This window comes from Haliotis cracherodii, unplaced genomic scaffold (assembly GCF_022045235.1).
Source record: "Haliotis cracherodii isolate W230 unplaced genomic scaffold, xgHalCrac1.p SCAF_5, whole genome shotgun sequence".
NCBI classification, from domain to species: domain Eukaryota; kingdom Metazoa; phylum Mollusca; class Gastropoda; order Lepetellida; family Haliotidae; genus Haliotis; species Haliotis cracherodii.
The window spans coordinates 28,961,354-28,981,926 of NW_027266308.1; the positions used below are offsets into that span (position 1 = coordinate 28,961,354).

A 20,573-nucleotide genomic window follows, 5' to 3' on the forward strand; every position below is an offset into this window, starting at 1 on the left:
ACTCCTACCCAGAGTTCCATGCGTACCTCTGCCACAGGCTATTGCCATGTGACGATTCGTCACATCTTTCACAGTCCATTCAAGATAGTGCATTTGTTTTTCATCCATTTCATGTTTGACAAGTCTACACATTTTCATTAACAAATGTCAAAGGATGTTTACGGTTCATTAAGAAAGTATGCTACTACGTGAAAATCTACTTGTTTTTGCATGGTTATTCTTTATTTACATTGGTTGTATGGCTCCACGTGCTGCCATCGAAGCCCAATGGAGAGCTAGCGATATGGTCACTTTGATGAATAAATATACATTGTCATTCAACTCACTGTCGCAGGTGAAGTAGCATATCTGTATAATTATGCAAAACAATATGTAAAGCGCCCCCAGATACTTGCATTACTCCGTTCTGTACAGATTTCTGAAAAAGTGTGTTGGTTTACAAACAAGAGAAAAGTCCGGTCACATGATATGCAAATTAGCCTGTGGCAGTAGTGCTGAGTCACCAGTGCACCGGGGTGTGCCTACTACTGTCAGTCGCTTATTTGCCTAGTTCTGACTCCAATATTGACATGCTCCCATGTTAAAGATGACTACTGTTGACTAGGAAACCAAACAAATCAATCTCCCTCCCTTTCTCCCTCCCTCCAACACTCACTGATGAGGGAACTGATGTAGGATTTTATTTAATGTTATAAGACATGGACTAAACTCACTCTCCATTCTCTTCCTCTTCTTGTATGGAATCCTTCACATCTTTGTCGGCATCCTTCACCTTCCTTGTGCGGGAAGACTTGCGATATCGAGGCTGGTACGAATACTTCACTGAAAATAAGGAATACTACATATGTAATTTGATCAACAAAACAGTCATCTTTATACTGTTTTATACTAAATAATGAACAATGAAAACATCATTTCGCCTTCTTGCAAATTCAAATGAGAGATTGATTGGCCAAAATTAAAGTATCCTCGAAGAATATTTCAGTGATATCATGACATGTCAGCTTAATGTGAGAGGAGATCCCGAATTGAGGCACAGTTTATACTCGGGCTGGGACGGGTAACTCAGGTACTCGGGTCGGGTGGGTCCGGAGCAGGACCCGGGTACCCACAGTACTACCCCAACCTGTGGTTAGTCACGTGATATGTTGTGTAATGACAAAAAATTCACTACTGCTCAGTGGTTACACTACAAGTCTTTTTTACTTGTAAATGTTTGAATAAAGATAAAGCTTCAGTCATCTTCAGTGTATGCGTGATCTGATCGTTTGCTACATGTACATGATGTATCTAAACAGTTTTTGCCAGAGCCTCGGTAAAACAATTCCCAATCAGACATTTTGTTCCCAACTCTTGAGACCTACAGTGGGTATCCAGGTAGTTTTGGTAATAGGGGGTCGGGTACCCGGTAAGGAAATATCAGTACCATCCCAACATCACCCAACTTGGTACACCCACCTAACTTCTATACCCAGGTCTTAGCCATGGTGAAATACTTCCCTCAGGGACTCCTTTGTTGCCATGGCAACCTAGAAAGCCTCATTTGACTCACACTCATATTTACCTTGGGGCTGTGGTTCAGTCTGAAGGGCATATTCAGCCATAAAGGGAGATAAATCTTCATCCAATGAACTGTCAGAACTGTCATCCTCCTCCTCCTCAGATAAAAGATACCTCAGAGTTGTCTGCCCTTTGCGTGATCGTATTGGCTCACCAACACCCAGCTTGACTTTGGCTTCAAAATGCAACATGTCAGGTGACAGTATAGAAAATATATTTGTGATAAGCAGGTTAAGTTTTATATCTTATATGTCAAATACATCATATCTGTATAATACACCAAGTGTTAATTGCTGTAACTACTTGCATCAATCTTCATAAAACATCCCGCCATTGACAGGTGCAAGATAGCTGAAGCAGAGTTCAGCAATAATTACTCACTCCCTCACTCACTGAACACTTACGGACACGCTGACCCCTTTTGTAACCTTTCATTCCGTCCTCTGAATGAAAAATACCAAAACAGTGGTAAGTGCAGGTATTCATGGTACAAACTACAAACTGATGTTTAATAACAGCAATTCTCTTAAAGCTCTCAAAGCTACTGTCGAACCAGTTCGACAGAGTGTGTCACTAGCCGTGTTGCTACTGTCGAACCAGTTCAACAGGCGAATATAGCATAAGGACACCAACAAACAAAACTCGCCATATCTATTTACCAACCTTATCCAAGACAAAAGATTGAATGACTTTGGAGATACAAGAGGAAAACATATTTTTCCAGTTTCTTGATTTGTGAATAAGATAAAGATTATCTTCAAAATAAGGCATTTAAGTAAGTCCCATCTTTCAAGCTGAAGAGAATATTTCTTTTCATTCATTTATGGCCAATTTTGCTCACAATTGAAAGTCTGAAATTAGAAGAATCAAATTATTTGGCACTGATCCTTCATGTATGGCTGCCTACAAATAGAATTAAGTCTCAATCAATCTATATCTGTTGAAGTAGGGATAAAGAAAAATGCTCCATAACAGTTAAATCATATTCTACCAGGACTTTGGAAATACTCAATTCTGATTGGTTAATCAGAAGCCTGTGCATTCAGTTCCAAATTCATTTCAGCTCCATCTTCAACTAGCACAGTGCATCATCTCCTAATGATGTGAACTCTGTGACCTGAGACTGACTTACCCTTTTGACAAGCGCCATCTTCATCACCACCTGAAGGAGGACACAAAAATGGCCATGTGAAACATAAAACATCATATAATGTGTTCATGTAAGGGATCAACAGTGCCCAACAAAGCTGCCTGCCTGGTATCCCGTGCCTGGTAAGATTTCTGTCAGGATGGTTGGTTGGTTTGTTGGTTTGTTGTTTAACGCCGCACTCAGCAATATTCCAGCTATATGACGAAGGTCTGTAAATAATAGAGTCTGGACCAGACAATCCAGGGATTAATATCATAAGCATCGATCCATCCAATTGGGATCGATGACATGCATCAACCAAGTCAGCGAGCCTGAACACCTGATCCCGTAAGTCGCCTTTTACGACAAGCATAGTCACCTTTTATGGCAAGCATGGGTTGCTGAAGACCTACTCTACCCCGGAATCATCACGGGTCCTGCCAGGATGGGTGAAATTTATTCCTTCTCACCCAGGTGTCCAATAAAACATTAATTACTGCTACACTAACCAAAATTGGTGGTAACTATTAATTGTTTAGAGTTGCCAGTTCACCAGGAATTTGGTATCCAATGCCAGCGGATAAGGGATAATTTGTTTGTTATCTACTCCAGAATGTAGTCACAAATGAAGGCTTGCAATTTTCAAAACTGGCAAGTTGAATGTATGAGTCACTAGTCCACCTGGCTTGTTGGGAGTAAACCATTATTTCAGACCCCTGTTATTTCCACCTTGAATTGCCTTAACCTGCCCGCCACCACCAGGTCAATGCTGTAGCCATGCTGTACTTACTGAGCTGTATGTCCTGGGGAACTGACAGGCCCTGCTTCATTGTGTGTACAAGCTGGGTCAGCTCCATGTACGCCAGCTTCCAGTCCACGACACGAGACAGACTGTTCGCCTCCAACACCAGACCTGTGATGTTGTCCACGCCCTCGTGCTCACCTAAACACCACAGCAAGACAGACTACAGTGACGGGGTGAGTGAGGGAATGATTGACACCAAGTTTCCCGAATCAGCAATATATGTCGTAGGAGTCAGTAAGTAATACCCTGGGGATTCCTTCAGGTACCATTTCAAAAACAGATGCCTACAAGAATGCTGACACAGCATAAAGCAATATCTACTAACTCACAGCAAGTACAGTCCATATCAGAAATAACAGCAAAAATGCTGACTCAGCGTAAAGCAATATCTACTAACTCACAGCAAGTACAGTCCATATCGGAAATAACTGCAAAAATGCTGACACAGTCCAACACAATATCTACTCTCTAACTCACAGCAAGTACAGTCCATATCAGAAATAACTGCAAAAATGCTGACACAGCGTAAAGTAATATCTATTCACTAACTCACAGGAAGTACAATCCATATAAGAAATAACTGCAAAAATGCTGACACAGTGCAAAGCAATATCTACTTATCAACTAGAGCAAGTACAGTCCATATCAGAAATAACTGCAAAAATGCTGACACAGCGTAAAGCAATATCTACTAACTCACAGCAAGTACAGTCCATATCAGAAATAACTGCAAAAATGCTGACACAGTGCAAAGCAATATCTACTTATTAACTAGAGCAAGTACATTCCATATCAGAAATAACTGCAAAAATGCTGACACAGAGTAAAGCAATATCTACTAATTCACAGCAAGTACAGTCCATATGAGAAATAACTGACTTTACTAACATACCATCATACTAACTTTCTATACCTTTCACCTTCTAAGGGAAGCGTAAATTCATGAGTGAGTGAATGTTATACATTCACGTCAGCAATATCAAATGGTATACATAGTGGCCTGTGAAATAATCAAGTCTGAACCAGACAAACTATAATGCAGTGGTTGAGCACAATGATGCTACCTTCAGGCAATATAGGTCCTGGGGACAATGATGCTACCTTCAGGCAATGTAGGTCCTTGGCACAATGATGCTACTTTCAGGCAATGTAGGTCCTGGGGACAATGATGCTACCTTCAGGCAATGTAGTTCCTGGGGAGAATGATGCTACCTTCAGGCAATGTAGGTCCTTGGCACAATGATGCTACCTTCAGGCAATGTAGGTCCTGGGGACAATGATGCTACTTTCAGGCAATGTAGGTCCTGGCGAGAATGATGCTACCTTCAGGCAATGTAGGTCCTGGGGACAATGATGCTACCTTCAGGCAATGTAGGTCCTGGGCACAATGATGCTACCTTCAGGCAATGAAGGTCCTGGGGACAATGATGCTACCTTCAGGCAATGTAGGTCCTGGGCACAATGATGCTACCTTCAGGCAATGTAGGTCCTGGGCACAATGATGCTACCTTCAGGCAATGTAGGTCCTGGGCACAATGATGCTACCTTCAGGCAATGTAGGTCCTTGGCACAATGATGCTACCTTCAGGCAATGTAGGTCCTGAGCACAATAATGCTACCTTCAGGCAATGTAGTTCCTGGGCACAATGATGCTACCTTCAGGCAATGTAGGTCCTGGGCACAATGATGCTACTTTCAGGCAATGTAGGTCCTGGGGACAATGATGCTACCTTCAGGCAATGTAGTTCCTGGGCACAATGATGCTACCTTCAGGCAATGTAGTTCCTGGGCACAATGATGCTACCTTCAGGCAATGTAGTTCCTGGGGACAATGATGCTACCTTCAGGCAATGTAGATCCTGAGCACAATGATGCTACCTTCAGGCAATGTAGGTCCTGGGCACAATGATGCTACCTTCAGGCAATGTAGGTCCTGGGCACAATGATGCTACCTTCAGGCAATGTAGGTCCTGGGCACAATGATGCTACCTTCAGGCAATGTAGGTCCTGGGGACAATGATGCTACCTTCAGGCAATGTAAGCCCTGGGCACAATGATGCTACCTTCAGGCAATGTAGGTCCTGGGCACAATGATGCTACCTTCAGGCAATGTAGGTCCTGGGGACAATGATGCTACCCTCAGGCAATGTAGGTCCTGGGGACAATGATGCTACCTTCAGGCAATATAGGTCCTGGGGACAATGATGCTACCTTCAGGCAATGTAGTTCCTGGGCACAATGATGCTACCTTCAGGCAATGTAGGTCCTGGGCACAATGATGCTACCTTCAGGCAATGAAGGTCCTGGGGACAATGATGCTACTTTCAGGCAATGTAGGTCCTGGGCACAATGATGCTACTTTCAGGCAATGTAGGTCCTGGGCACAATGATGCTACCTTCAGGCAATGTAGTTCCTGGGCACAATGATGCTACCTTCAGGCAATGTAGGTCCTGGGCACAATGATGCTACCTTCAGGCAATGTAGGTCCTGGGGACAATGATGCTACCTTCAGGCAATGAAGGTCCTGGGGGCCCATATATAGGTTCTACTACACCAAATAAGCATCTGTCGTTCAACAAGTAGTTTTCGTAGAGAGCCTTAAGTGCAGATTGAATCATCTGGCAGCTGTGGTTGGATGATCTTGTGTAAGATTTTTATGTTTTTGAAATGTACATCCGTCCAGTTATTTTTCAACATGACTTATGCTGAATGTGACCACAGATATTTTCAAGTAAGTGACATTTGGTGCGAAAATGGGAGTTGTGTGTTTTGCTTCTTGTACTTGGAAAAAGATCTGGCTAAGCTAGTCATGTTTTTTGTTTTTGTTGCAGCTCCAAGGCCAAACTGTGCACACACGTACAGGTAATAGCTGTTGAATGCCTAACATTACTATAGAAGTCATTGGGAAGAAGTTGGTTGTGTGTAACATATAGCCACCAAAATACCTTGTGTGAGGTCTCAATAACAAGGGCACAGGGCTCCAATCCAGAAATGAGTGAGTGAGTATGATTTTACGCCGCTTTTAGCAATATTCCAGCAATATCACGGCGGGGGACACCAGAAATGAGCTTCACACATTGTACCCACCAATCCAGAAAGCATTCATAGAGGTATTCCTGCTACAGTTCAATAATAGATTGACTGCTTTGTGGATCAGGGCCCAGAAATCTAATATGACTGATAGAACTGAAACAAACCGTGTTTCCTTCGTCAGAATTAGCCCAAACTGAGAGCCTGCATACCTTCCCCTGGCAGTGCCTATGTCTAATTCCTTGTGCTCCATTGGAGATCATGGGATTATAAGTGTGCTAAGTCAGTGCTATAAGTATGTAGTGGGATATACACCAGCTCTGTGCTGATTGTTATATAATCACATTTATGCTTGCAAACTGGGCTCCCAATGAGATAAACACACTGTGTTTTCATGTCTGTGGGTGTTATTAAGTACTTGATTCCTGATTATCTGTACATTGCATTGCATTATGTCTGTTAACAGAGACCATATAATCAATATTATATGGTCTCTGCTGTTATTAATGTGTCACATGATCAGCTGTTACACCCAACTAAATGAATCTGATTCATGCACAGTTAATAGTTTCTTATCCAGTCCTTGAAAGATTCCATGCAGAATTTGTCAGCAAGATTGATTTCATGCCACAGTCTGTTTTGCTGGTCCAGTCTGGTACAGTCTGATTTATACAGCTTCTTTGCAATTGGGGGGGCATGGGTGCGCCCAGTCGTCTAAGGCCCCGAGATTCGCTGTGCAGAGTTGCGTCCCTTGGGCACGCCAGAAACCTATGATTGTGGGTTCGAATCCCAGTTCGCCCCAATTATGTTTCTAGGTTTGTCAGCACCATACCAATGCTCGTGGGTTTCACCGAAGTGGTAAACATCTGAGACCTGCATCACTTCAGGCTTTCCTGACATATTAAGCTGACGTGCCATGATATAACTGGAATACTGTTAAAAGCGGTGTTAAACCCAACTCACTCACTCACTCACTCACTCACGCACTCACTCACTCTTTACAACAGTATATTGGTTGTTGGGACCATAATTCTGGTCCAAAATCCGAAGTGTAAAAAGTCTGACTTAGCGAGTTGTAGGTCAGTTTGAGTAATGATAATTTATTGAGGAACTGTGGGGACTGGAGAAAAAGTCTGGTTTTCACCGAAATCCGAATTTGACAAAGTCTGATTTGGACATATTTCATTGGATATGTTTGGGGCACAGGAACCTTCAATTCATGCTGTAATTATTAAACGAAATCATGCAGTCAAGGAAAGATTGTGGTGTTTAAATCTTTCAACTTACACTTCAATCTAACATCATCACTGTGATGATCATTACTTAATCAGAAATCAATGCTATTTACCTTATCGGCACATCTAACATTGTCAATAAAATCAATATCCTAGTAATGATCAGACCGAACAAGTAACAAGGCAGAATTCAATGACCAGGAAAGATTAATGGCTCAGTTCATTAATTACACATGATTATAAATCAATATTCTTTATCATCAACACACAACTAATCAGTTAATCAATATAAGACTCTTTTAAAGGAAGGCATGTTTAGCCTGGTGTTGATAAACATATAAAATCATTAAGAGAACCGAGGATTGAGGCCATAGGTCGTGTTAGCACCGAGTTGCAAGGGGACCTTTTCACCAGCAAGACGTTTTATACAGGTAAAGGAATGAAGACAGGCATACCTGTAGATTTACCTGTGATTTACATCCAGGAGAACAGGTCAGTCCAAGTCTTCAACCTTGTGTTTTGTTTCTTTCTTTCTTTTTTAATGCCCAAAATAGAAATATTCCAGCTGTATGACGGTGGTCTGTACATAAGCGAGTCTGGACCAGACAATCTAGTGGTTGTCATTAGGAGCACTGATCTATGCAATTGGGATACGATGACATGCATTAACCAAGTCAACTAACCTGACCACCCGAACCTGTTAGTTGCAACTGGGAGGGGCGACGAGTTGTGCAAAGGCGGGGGGACCCAGCTGGTGGACTCCATCGACATCCTCAACGGACAGATCCCGGTAGAGTTGGTGAAAGTGGAGTCGTTTGTGTGTAGTGCCATTGAGGATGCTAACGCCTGAAGTACATGTGGATGGGAAGCTCAAGGTGGATCCAAACCAGTGAGGGTGTAAGCCTTAAGAATGGTGGAACATAATGGTGGTATACTTGGAGATATTCCGTCAACCCTCCTCGGTGGTCGGGAGGAAAAGGTGTTTACCTCGATGCCGAAAATGATGAGTGACGTCAATATAATGACATAATGCATGAACATGATATAGGGAGATGTCACTAGACCCAAAGATATTAGACAGCGGAGCAATAGTGAAAGTGAGATCCGCCTGACCAGGCAATTGATTTTTGGCAATAAAAGCCCACATTAGGCCAAGATGTACCTCCACACCTGACATCGAGAGCCTGTGGTTCATACATGCCGCAGTGGCCAAGGACAGGAGAAAGGCAGTCTTCTGCGTAAGAGGCACCAATTCTGCATCAGAAAGATGTGTGTAGGGAGAAATGAGGAGGTGAGATAGAACCAGTCCCGTCCCAGGCTTGAGGTCAAAACTTTAATCACTGATCATCCTTACGGTAACCCCATAGGAAAGCGACGGATGGCCGAGACATAACTGGCAATGGTTCCGCCTAACGGGTGTTTTGTCTCACGTAAAAAGACTCAGAAATAAGCTATGAATGGAGTAGAAGCCATAGTAGGATCCATATCATGTTGACATCAATGAGCCACACGAGATAACCATTTCTGGTAATACAAGGAGGCCGTAGAAGGGCAGTGTGTCTGACAAATAGCAAGAGCTGACACAGTAGAGATACCCCTCGCTGTCAATGTGTTCTGCAAATGGACGACATGCATAGATCTCTGGGTATGGGTGTGGTTGACAAGTGTGTGCATTTCTGAGCAGACTGGGAAAGTTGGAAATTTTATGTCTGGCTCTCCGGCCAGTCGGAGCAAATGCAAAAACCATGTCCAACTGGGCCACTAAGGTGCGACTAAAAGAATCTGTAGAGGCCAGTAGGCCAGTATCCGGAGAACATGGAGTGCCAGAGGTGGAAACACATACATGTGTTGGCCATTCTACTCAATGGCAAGTGCATAGCCAGAGATACGAACGTCTGAAGCTGGTGGTTGTAACGTGTGGCAAACAAGTCAACATATGGGTAGCTGAAGATCTTGCAAATCCTCTTGAAAACCTCCGGATGTAACTGCCTCTCCATGGGGGCGAGATAGGGGGTCTGTGAAAATGTAGGAAATGCTCGGAATGTGATGAATTCACACCTCCGATTGGATGTCGTCTATGAGACGATAGAACATGAACGTGAGTTCGTCATGAGGCGAGTTCCGCGAAATATCGTCCCCCACATTTGATTGGCCAATATGACTCCAAAGAGCTGTGAGAGAAACTGGGCGGTCCACAATACTGAGGCCTGCAGGTCCCCAGGATGGGCCCCAACCCTTCATTTGATGCATCCACAAACAAGTGGTGAGTGGGAATGGAGTCGGTCAAAGAGACCCTGTCAAAATTGTCCGACTCGAGGGGCCACCAATGGAGGTAGGGTCAAAGCGAGGCTGCGAGAGACACCACCTTGTCCGGCATGTCCCAATCGAACCATGGTTGAAGAAAGACCTGCAGAGGATGTAACTGCAGGTGTCAACGGCGGGTCGAATCCTGCACTGATGTGAGCAGGCCAAGCTGGTGTTGCAAATTGTTATTTAGGAGTCCTGATGACAGGCCTGCCTAAACAAGAGATGGAAGATCGAGAACGAGGAGAAGATCTCGATGTGTGTCAAATAGTCCCTTGATGAAGTGAAGGGTCTTGGAGGGAACCAACACAAGCTTCTCAAGGTTGATTTGCCAACTGAGCTGCTGAAGATACCGGTGGGTAAATCCAATGTGCTCGTGAAGCAACTGAAATGAGGGATCGCTCATCAGACGGTCGTCGCTGTACAAACTGAAGAGGATCCCCTACATGTGTAGGAACATCCCCAGGGGTTTAGTGATACGAGTGAAAAGCCACGGGCAGTAGAGATGCCAAATGGAAGGACTTTCCACTGGTAATGACGACCGTTGAAAAAGTTGTCCTGTAAAGGAACCAAGCGCGTATGGTAGTTGAAGGGCGATAGAGTGAGAGGTGGTTGTGCAATTAAGGGTAATTGGTCCCTGTAACAAAGTGTTTGAATAACCCAGCGGTCCAAGAAGTGTTGATCCTAAGTTTTCTAAAACAGCTCGAGGCGACAGCCGACAGGAGAGTCGTGGGGAGGGACGGCCGGTGGCGGAAGAAACCAGTTGCCAACCTGGTAAGGACCTCATTAAGAGTTATCATTCATTTTCTTTTCCTGAAATTCACTTTAAAGTTTATGAAGCCTTTGAACCATCCCTTGTTTCATTCCAGTAACATCGCTGTAAACCATAAAGTTTTAGTTCCAGATTCAATCTTGTTTTCTAACGGACGAGTCAATATTCATCACATGACAGATTCAATACTCATCATGTGATGAGTCAATATTCGAGGTCAGTGTCACTCATATCATGCATATGATTTGGGGGTCTACATGGAAATGTATTGTTTTGTCACGTAGTACGGATGAACCAATAGAATGCCAAGATTCTTAACAGATGTAAAACAATTAATATTGAGTTAACTCACCCATCTCAAGACACTTGAGCATCCAGAGTTCATCAGTAGCACAGAGGAACCGCCATCTGCGACACACCTGACAGCAGAAAACCAGGAAAGTCTTAATTAGCATCTGAACAAAGGGCATTAGTCCATCACAATTAGTTGTTAATCTGGACATTCACTAATCAAAACAATTCAATGTGAATGAGGCTGTGAACATTAACAGATTTACTTCAGTGGAATCTGTCAAACAGGACTCTTAAAATTAATAAATGGTTGTCATGGTTGTCAATGGGTTCGATTTTCAGGGATACATTGTGCCAGTAAGGGACATAATTCTCAATATACACTTGCTTATCCTGGCCTCTGTCTGAATAGGACTGAGCTCTGAGTCCACATGCTTCCGCTGTATTCATAAGAGTTAAATAATTGCTATTATTGTTAGTTTGTGTTTACCTGCGAGGCAACATCTATCTCCCGGGCTGACAGGCAGGAGAATATGTACAACAATGTCCGATCCATCAACCTGTTGATGTCAGTCTCATCACGAATCCTGGGAAGAAAATTCAATTCATGAAACAATTGCTCCTAAATGAATGGCCTCTTTCACAAAGCAAGAAAATATGCATTGAAGATCACCTGGATATGATTTAAACAGTTTAAATCATCAACAGAGTTGTTGTCAGCACTGAGTCTGATATTCAAATATTTTCTGCATAAATATTGAAGACTAAAATCAAACACTAATTCATTAGATTTGAACATAATTTAATGTCATCAAAACATACCATCCAAAGTTCAACTCTCTCAGAACATTTCCAGAGAGTTTAAAAGCATGGTCCTTCACTGCGGCCACTAATTGGAGCAATCTACCTTCTGATCTCTGTGAATGTCCTACCTCCTCTGCTTTTAGAACATAATCAAGACCTATCTCTTCCACCAAGCTTTCTACTGAACTGCCCTCTCTGGTCCATGTTGTCTGCACTTCCAGCATAATATTTGATTATGGAAATAGGTGCATTATAAATGAACTAGTATATTATGCCATAAAGGAAACATCAAGGACAAATTTAATATCAAGAAACATCAGAAAAAACAAAGTCCCACTACTAACTAAATATACATCAAGTTTCATTACATTTTCAACAAAAACTAACTAAGTAATGACCCTAAAAAATCTTTTTCAAGATGGCCGCCATGGTGGCCATTTTGAAAATCAGATTTGAACTTCTTGGACAAATTATGGTGTTATCATTGATTGAAACAGTCATGTGTAGTTTCAGCATCATTGGTCCTGTTGTTTCTGTGGAGATGGTATCAACACTTGATTTTTCGTCAGGTGAGCTAAAATTAAAAAACGTATCATGCTCAATTAACACGACCTGGATGTCTATTGCCATATTTGGTATATTCTTACTTCTGGTTGATGTGTGAGACGAGGTACTCCAGCAGCATCAAGGAACACACCTTGACGATCTCCCTCAGTAACGCTATACGCTCAAACTCCTCCCACTCAGACAGCCACTAGGGGGAGAATGAAAGAATTGTTTAGTGTTGTGTCATACTGGTAAGTTGGGATCATATACAGAAATACACATCACCACTATTGATACCTGAAACTTTAAAACACTTAATAAATCAATTTACACTAAAGAAAACTATCTCAAAATTAATAAGAGACATACAGGTGTCAGTAAGCAGAAAAGTAATAAACATGAATACACAATCCCAAATATAGCATTTGTTACAAGTAATAAACAGTTACTTCTGATATTAAATTTCCTCTGAAATGTTAAATGGTGATTAGGACATACAAATCTATTTCTTGAGGCAGGAGAACAAAATAAATTGGTGGTTCATTTCCTATAAAACACTTGAAATATTTAAGATATTTAAAACCAAGATACTATTACTCGCCCACGAAGAGATCACCCGCTTAATAAACATACAGCTGTATTAGTAATTGTGTAAGACAAAAGTGTGTGCTTGTGTACTGCGGGAACAAGTTTCACTAACAAGTGTCGAAAACTCCCAACATCCCTGGGCTTATTCAACGACTTTGCGTGTAGAGATGATAGATCACTGAGAGGAGTTTATTCACACCCGACGACCCCAGCAACCCCATTGCTAGGATGACATCACATGGCATTGCTCAACAAATTACAAAAACTCATGAATAGTTCTGGTATCTGACTCGATTTCACTCGTCAGTTTCACTTTTCACTCATTTCATAAAATTGGTATTTCACTGGAGCTTGTTTAGTATTCTATACTTATAGCATTCAGTTATTGGTCTGGCCTTATACATATCAGTTATCTCACATGTATTGGACATAGTGGTATTAGCATCAGCACCCTGAACACGATGAAGACATGGTAGAGGTGAACAAATGTTTAAAAGAACCGAAACAATTGTACATATTAGGCAAATTGTCCATTGAAATGAGATATTTTTATTTTCAAATATGAGACCAGATATTCAGGAAGTTTCAAGCCTTTTAAATAGCGTTTATACCCCATGAAATAAAAAAAAATCAGGCAAAATTGCAGCAAAGTAAATGAATGTATTGTGAAACGCATCATGAACAAAGTGTCATGATATGTATCATGATATAGTCGTACTGCGGCATCCCTAGTAAATATTACACAGCCTACCAAAATAACAAGCTATATGTGCTTTACATGATTAGTTCCTGACAAGCATCAAAGATCATTTTCAGTACTTACCTCCCAAATCTGGGCCAGCTGATCTCTGAAATTGCCTGACAAGTCTGATCGCTTTGCCTTCTTGAAAGCCCTGCCAGTGTTGGGGGTCTCGGGCCACCACTTGACACTCTTGTAGGACTGGGTCAGGGGCACGGGGATGTCCGCCACGCCCACAGGCTTCTGTACTGGTCCTTGTCGGATCTCACACTGCATCGGTCCACCTGGAGCAGTGAGATCAGCATCATCCCATATTTAGCTGTCATGGCTTCTTTTGTTTTAACAAGTATACATCTTGACTGAATTATAGGGGGCATGGGTGGCTCAGTCATCTAAGGCTCCGCAATACTTTGTGCAGAAATGCATGAAACGCCAGAAACCTATGACTATAAGTTCACCAAAATCTGGGACCTGCATTACTTCAGGCTTTCCTCCAACAGTAAGCTGACATGCCATGACTAAGTGAGTGAGTATGGTTTTATGTCGCCTTTAGCAATATTCCAGCAATATCATGGCACCAGAAATGGGCTTCACACAGTGTGTCCCATGTCGCGGTTCGAAACCCGGGTCCTCAGTGTGACGAGCGAACAACCATGCCATGATATAACTGGTGGCATCAAACCCAACTTACTCACTCACTTGTACATTTATACATTTACTGGTACCATTTTAAGATGATTTACATAGTTGATTTCCAACATTTCCAGATTTAAATAAAGTGAAAGTCAGAAGAAAGTGTAACCTCTTCAGCCTGGTATCAATCAATCCTCTGCATCATTTAATCTCCACCCACTGACATTACTTCTACGCCACTGGGTCATAGTCGAATATGAATTGATAATACCTTGTCAGAACATGAACGCACACAGTTCAAGGGACTACTAGCTAGAGACCACAAGGAGAAAATGGACCTTATGGATGCTAGGATACAATTGTGCTGTGACGTCATAAAGAAAGACGTTTGACATCAACTTACTTCAATAAAAATTGCCATTTGTGTGGACTGTACAAAAAAATCTTTCTCCTGTCAGTTCGTAAAGCAATATTTTAAAACATTTTTGCATACATGTCTGAGTTCAATTAATCTGACATTATATCTAAAAACTGCAATTACATAAACAGTTATACGTCTGAAAATGGGACTTTACAGAAAATGACTCCAAATGTTTGACTGACTCCAAGCTGACCCGTCCTTGCTTTATCCTCTTTATACCGAGCGCCGGGGCGGTCGGGTAGCCTAGTGGTTAAAGCGTTCGCTCGTTACGCTGAATTCCCGGGTTCGATTCCCGACATGGGTACATTGTGTGAAGCCCATTTCTGGTGTCCCCCGCCATGATATTGCTGGAATATTGCTAAAAAGCGGCGTAAAACCATACTCACTCACTCACTTATGCCGAGCGCCAGGCAGTGTTACAACAAGTACCATTGTTTAACACCTTTTTTTCCGTATGTGGATGGGGATCGAACCATGGTACTTCTGCTCTCCAGCCAGACACTTTATAGATTAGACTACGGAGGCAGTCCAGAAGAGTTAGACAGTCCCTACAGGAGCAAACGTAAAGGTTCCCAGGACCCACATAGATTTTGAACACTGGATATGTATTGATACATCACAACACAACTTCAACAAGCAATACTCATCCTTGCTAACTATGTACATACCTAGCACACGCCTGGGAGAGAAGAATTCAAGAGTACTGACTGCGGAGGATCCGAATGCACTACTCCTGAACCTGCTGGAGGTTGTCCTGACACTAGCACTGCTCCTCCGGGACCCCGTATTCAGCTGAATGCTGCCCCCCAGGAACTTTGTACGTCCTTTCCTTCTGCCATACTTCTTCAGGAGGAACTTCTGATCAACCTTGAGACTCTGCCCCCCTTCCATACTGGGTGTTGCTGGAGCGTTGCCCTCCTGTGGATCACTGTCCTCTAGTCTATACACCTCAGTGTTCTCCACATCCGAATCCATACTCTCAACATCCAGGCGCTTCTCCTCCTCACCTTCATCTTCGTCTTCTTCCACAGTTCCCTCCTCAGTCTTCAACTCACTATCACCATTCTCCCCTGCACTGTTTACAGATCCGTCTTGCACTTTTGATTTTGATAATTCATTTTTTTCAATTTTTTCAATCATTGCCACGTCCTGAAAAGATGATTGTAATATTCCCTTTGCTAGCTCGTCAGCAAAAGAGTCTAAAACTTGAACAGGTGTTTTGGGGGGGATTTCTTCTTTGTCAGGTTTAACGTCATCTGCAAATGTCACCGAAACGGATGATAACTTAGAATTGGCTCTACTAACTCTCCTAATCTTACGCTCACTCTGACTTGATGCTGGGGTCTTGGGGTTTTCAACTGTTTCAGCTTTACTTTTGACATTTTGATCACGACCTGGTGATTTGGATTTCTTCTTCTTCTGAGACTTTCTGTTTTGTAAAGAGTCAAGATGTATCCTGTGGACTTCCTGGACTCTTCTGAAGGAAGCTGACGGATATCGCTGACGTGACGCAGTGACATAATCACGATGACGCACTGGTTCCAACGTGGTTGCCAAGATGTCAAGCTGATGAGCAGAGCACCTGCACAGGAAAGAGAACACATGAAAGTCATTAAGACCAGCATTAGAAATTGGCGCTAGTCCTGAAGTCCTTGCCAAACTGCCCAATAGTTAAGGTATCACAAGGACTAGTAGAAATTTGCCATTTTTAAGTTTGTTTGTTTGATGTTTAACGCCGCACTCAGCAATATTCCAGCTATATGACGGCAGTCTGTAAATAATCATGTCTGGATCAGACAATCCAGTGATTGATATCATGAGCTTCAATCTACGCAATTGGGATCGATGGCATGCATCAACCAAGTCAGCGAGAATGACCACCCGATCCTGTTAGTTGCCTTTTACGACAAGCATAGTCGCCTTTTACGGCAAGCATGGGTTTCTGAAGACTTATTCTACCCCGAATCTTCACGGGTCGCCATTTTTAAGGGTCTCACTATATGCTATCATTGTAAGGACTAGTGGACTACAAATGTTAAATTCTACCCCTGTTAAGATCTCTACTCCAATCTGTGTTTATTGATAAAATGATATTCATATCAAAATATTGCTGTATTGAACACACCTAAGGCCAGAATGTTTTTATTTTTTGCTTTATCACAGATTTTTTCATACATTTTAGAATTTGGGTAAGGGAAAAAAATTGTAATTTTACCTTAAATTGTATATTTATACACTTATCCAAACTCATACTATGCATTTCTTCATTCTTCTTCGGATCCTGGTGTGAAAACATGCTAAAACAAAGTTTCCAGCTTCTGAAAACGTTTTGCCAGAATACATCCCACAATCACTATGGTCACTACCCATACAAATGGGACACTCACTATAATTCTGTGCATTCTGACCTTACACAACTTGATCACCTTACTACCCCTGCCACATCAATCTCTTTCTTGGTGCGGACAGGCTAGAGTAGCTGTGATAAGGGGATGGTTGGGCGGGGATATGGCATGTGAGATAGGATAAGTATATATAAATATACAATTTAATATAAATCTACAAATTATTAAACTTATCCTATCTCACACAATGCATTTCTCCCATAGTAGGACAGTGGGGCACAGATACCCTAGCCTGTCTAGACTACAACCGTGAGACGTCCACGAGGAAGCAGGTGCTAAACAGGCATACAAACAATAAACTATAGCACTGCCTAGTGCCTGAAAGACAAGAACTTGTGAATAGGTGAAAACACCATAACAGGTGATGTGACCCCTTTACACTAGTCAGACATAACATCATGAAATCGGGTATAACTCGTATATATTCAAGTAGGACAACATTACACGAAGGACCATGTAGCTTTGACCAGGGATCTATTCAGCTGCGACTTATAACCAATCCGGAAGTGGTATCCAGTCTCTCAGTTCTCCAAGACAGACCACCCTGTTATCTACTATGGACAATAGGGTGAGCCAGTTTGGCATCCCTTTTAATGCTTCATCAAAGCTGTCAATCACAAATGCGGAATTGAAGCATGCGAGGAAAAGAGGAATGATCAACAACATCCATAAGAGGATCTTCAAACCAATACTAAGACATCACATGCACAAGGCAGAGGTGAGCAGGTAAGGGTTTAGGACACTGCCGAAATTGCTGATGACTGGAGTTTCTGCAGATGAGTTGCTTCTCCCTCCAAAGGGAACTCATTCTGGGAATCCGAGTTGTAATAATGACAAACAAAGAATGACGTTCCAGTGTTTATACAGTATATACACAATATGGCGTACTGTGCTGCTGTAGAGGGTACACAGCATTGTTACCAGTGCTGATGAGCTGCCATCAGGACAAAAGGACCAAACTGTTGATGGCCATGTGCATCGGTGACTGAGACGTAGATAGTGGGAAGTGAAGACTGTGTCAGACTTCCAGAAGCAACCTTCCATAATAGTGGATAACATGCATTTGCTGTGCAAGGCCATCATGGAGGCGACAGTTCCTGTCTCGTGTGGATTGGATGTCATAGGAAGAGGCAATACAGCAAAGGTATAGTCATGAAGTAACACCGAACAGAGACAGAAGGAGACCGTGGTATGGGTGAATTCCGTGGTGATCACCGTGGATAGAGGGATGAAGAGTCTCTTCTGGGAGCGTTGTAGTGTCTCAGAAGCCTTGAGGTAAATGTGGAGAGCTCTCACCAGACATAAGGAGATATCTTCATGGCCTCCTGGGTTTAAGATGGATTCCAAAGAGGGGATGGTGAACAGCCAATCTGGTTGGCCTAGAAGTTGATTCTTTGCAATGAAATCCCAGGTAGACCTTCCCATGGCGCAGCCTCTCAAAATGGAGTCTGGTTACATCGAGAGCATGTTTTTGCTAACTCAAGCAGCTGTTGCTATGCCCAGAAGAAACACCATCTTCACAGTAACATACTCAATGCTATTCACTTGCAAGGGTTCATAGTCCTCTGAAACCAGATATCGTAGGATGACACTGAGGTCCCAAGTTGGAGGACAAAACCGAGACGATTGGTCAGCACACCTGTAGGATCGAATGAGAGCTTGTTGTTCTGCAATCATGGAGATCTTCCAGCGGGTAGTAGTGGCAATTACCAAGTTGGTATCAGCAAGATATGTAGCCAGAGAGGAACCTTTAAGCTTCTGTGTAGACCTCAAGTGCTGTAAATACCTGGCAACTTGTTGGGGAGAAGTAGTGATCGGGGAAGTGATATCATGTACATGACAGTAACCTTCAAAGGCCTTCCTCTTCTGTTTGGACAAGGCCGAGATGGAGGGTGTCCAGTGATGGGTGCAGCAGATGGGAGTGAGGCTGGAGGAGAAGATCGGCTCACAGTGGAAGAGGATGGTATCTTTCTACTGTGATGTTTACAAGTAGTGTGAACCAACTTTGAGCTGGCCAATATGGTACTACCAAAAGTAGTTGCAGGGGGTTGGTTGTTGCTGCCTTTTGAAGTACGCGAGGTAGAAGGATTGTCGGGGGAAAGGCATAGGTTTGAGATTCTCCCACGAGCTGACCAGTGCTTTGTGGTCCTTGGCCTGTTAATCCGGGATGGATGAGACGAGCCTAGGGAGCTGAGCATTAAACCATGTTTCCGAAGAGATAAATATGTATGTGCAGCCAGTTCCCTGTAGAATGTGTGACATAACCGGTGCATTAGCAAGTTGATTGTCGTGAATTTTAATGCATGTAAATAAGTAGGTTACAGTGCGTGACCCATTTGTTTGGGTGGTGACCATGTTCATGCTGGGATGTGTTCGGGTAAAGCTGGAATCTTTGTTTTAGCATGTTTCCACACAAGCATCGAAAGACAAGAAAGTAACACATTGTGTGAGATAGGATAAGTTTAAAAATTATCCCATCTTCGACCATCAACATGAACTGGGAAGTAATAGGCTGTATTTTATTCAGCTGCTACCATTTTTCAAGAGCATGCCACAAATGAACTACAAACTGAGTTACTTCCCACACCAAACATCATGTATAGCATTCAAAACTAGTAGGAGCCCTTCCTACCATTTACCTGTTGACTATTTACAACTTACAACTTTACTGTTTTGCTTAAGCTCATAATCAGAGTATTTTTTCCTTTAATGTTATTTCTTCTCTTGCTGCCGATTATTAAAAAGTTCTGAACTTTATTTTTATTTTTTTCTACTTTCATATTATTTTACGTCAACAGATCTGTAAACAAAGAAATAAAAACATTCTCTACTCATAGCCCCGATCAGCAAGGCAATCTTAGCTGCATGTAATTTTCCCAATTTGATTAACCTATCTCAACATTGAAAACATGTTAAACTCCTTATTATTTACCTGTTTGCAATGCCACAGAGTGAGATTCTTTGCTGCCAGGGCCTCCATGCTTCAAACCACTCACACACTGTCTTGTATATCTGCTGGTTGTTAAGTGAGGTGAAGTCACTGTATCTCCCCCCAGTGTTTAGTGGAGGAAGATGTGTCACCCCTTCAAAGTTTCCATATCGCAGTCCACTGGCAGGGCGGATGGAATTGTTCCTTGTCAGCTCGATTGGAGCAATGGTGGAAGGCATTTTTAATTTCTGGGGAAAAAATATGATATATTTAAGCCATGTTTAAGATTAAAACACATTACACACAATGGTGCTAAGTTACTTACACCCATCTTATATATTTAAGAAAATAATTGCATCTCTTGAATGTTGACTTCAAATC

At 42.4% G+C, this 20,573-nt stretch overlaps 1 protein-coding gene across 1 annotated transcript in view; it reads right to left on the reverse strand.

Annotated features, from left to right (window-relative positions):
- Positions 1-20,573, reverse strand: part of LOC139442824 (uncharacterized) — a 121,980-nt gene that overhangs the window by 99,840 nt on the left and 1,567 nt on the right. Inside the window, exons 2-12 of the mRNA XM_071223720.1 lie at positions 20,196-20,440; positions 15,527-16,440; positions 13,889-14,088; positions 12,579-12,685; positions 11,618-11,714; positions 11,189-11,255; positions 3,480-3,632; positions 2,693-2,722; positions 1,965-2,003; positions 1,565-1,735; positions 714-822 (exon numbers count right to left, since the gene is read on the reverse strand). Coding sequence (XP_071079821.1) covers positions 714-822; positions 1,565-1,735; positions 1,965-2,003; positions 2,693-2,722; positions 3,480-3,632; positions 11,189-11,255; positions 11,618-11,714; positions 12,579-12,685; positions 13,889-14,088; positions 15,527-16,440; positions 20,196-20,431 — 2,123 coding nt within the window. The 5' untranslated portion in view covers positions 20,432-20,440. The remainder of the gene's footprint in view (positions 1-713; positions 823-1,564; positions 1,736-1,964; positions 2,004-2,692; positions 2,723-3,479; positions 3,633-11,188; positions 11,256-11,617; positions 11,715-12,578; positions 12,686-13,888; positions 14,089-15,526; positions 16,441-20,195; positions 20,441-20,573) is intronic.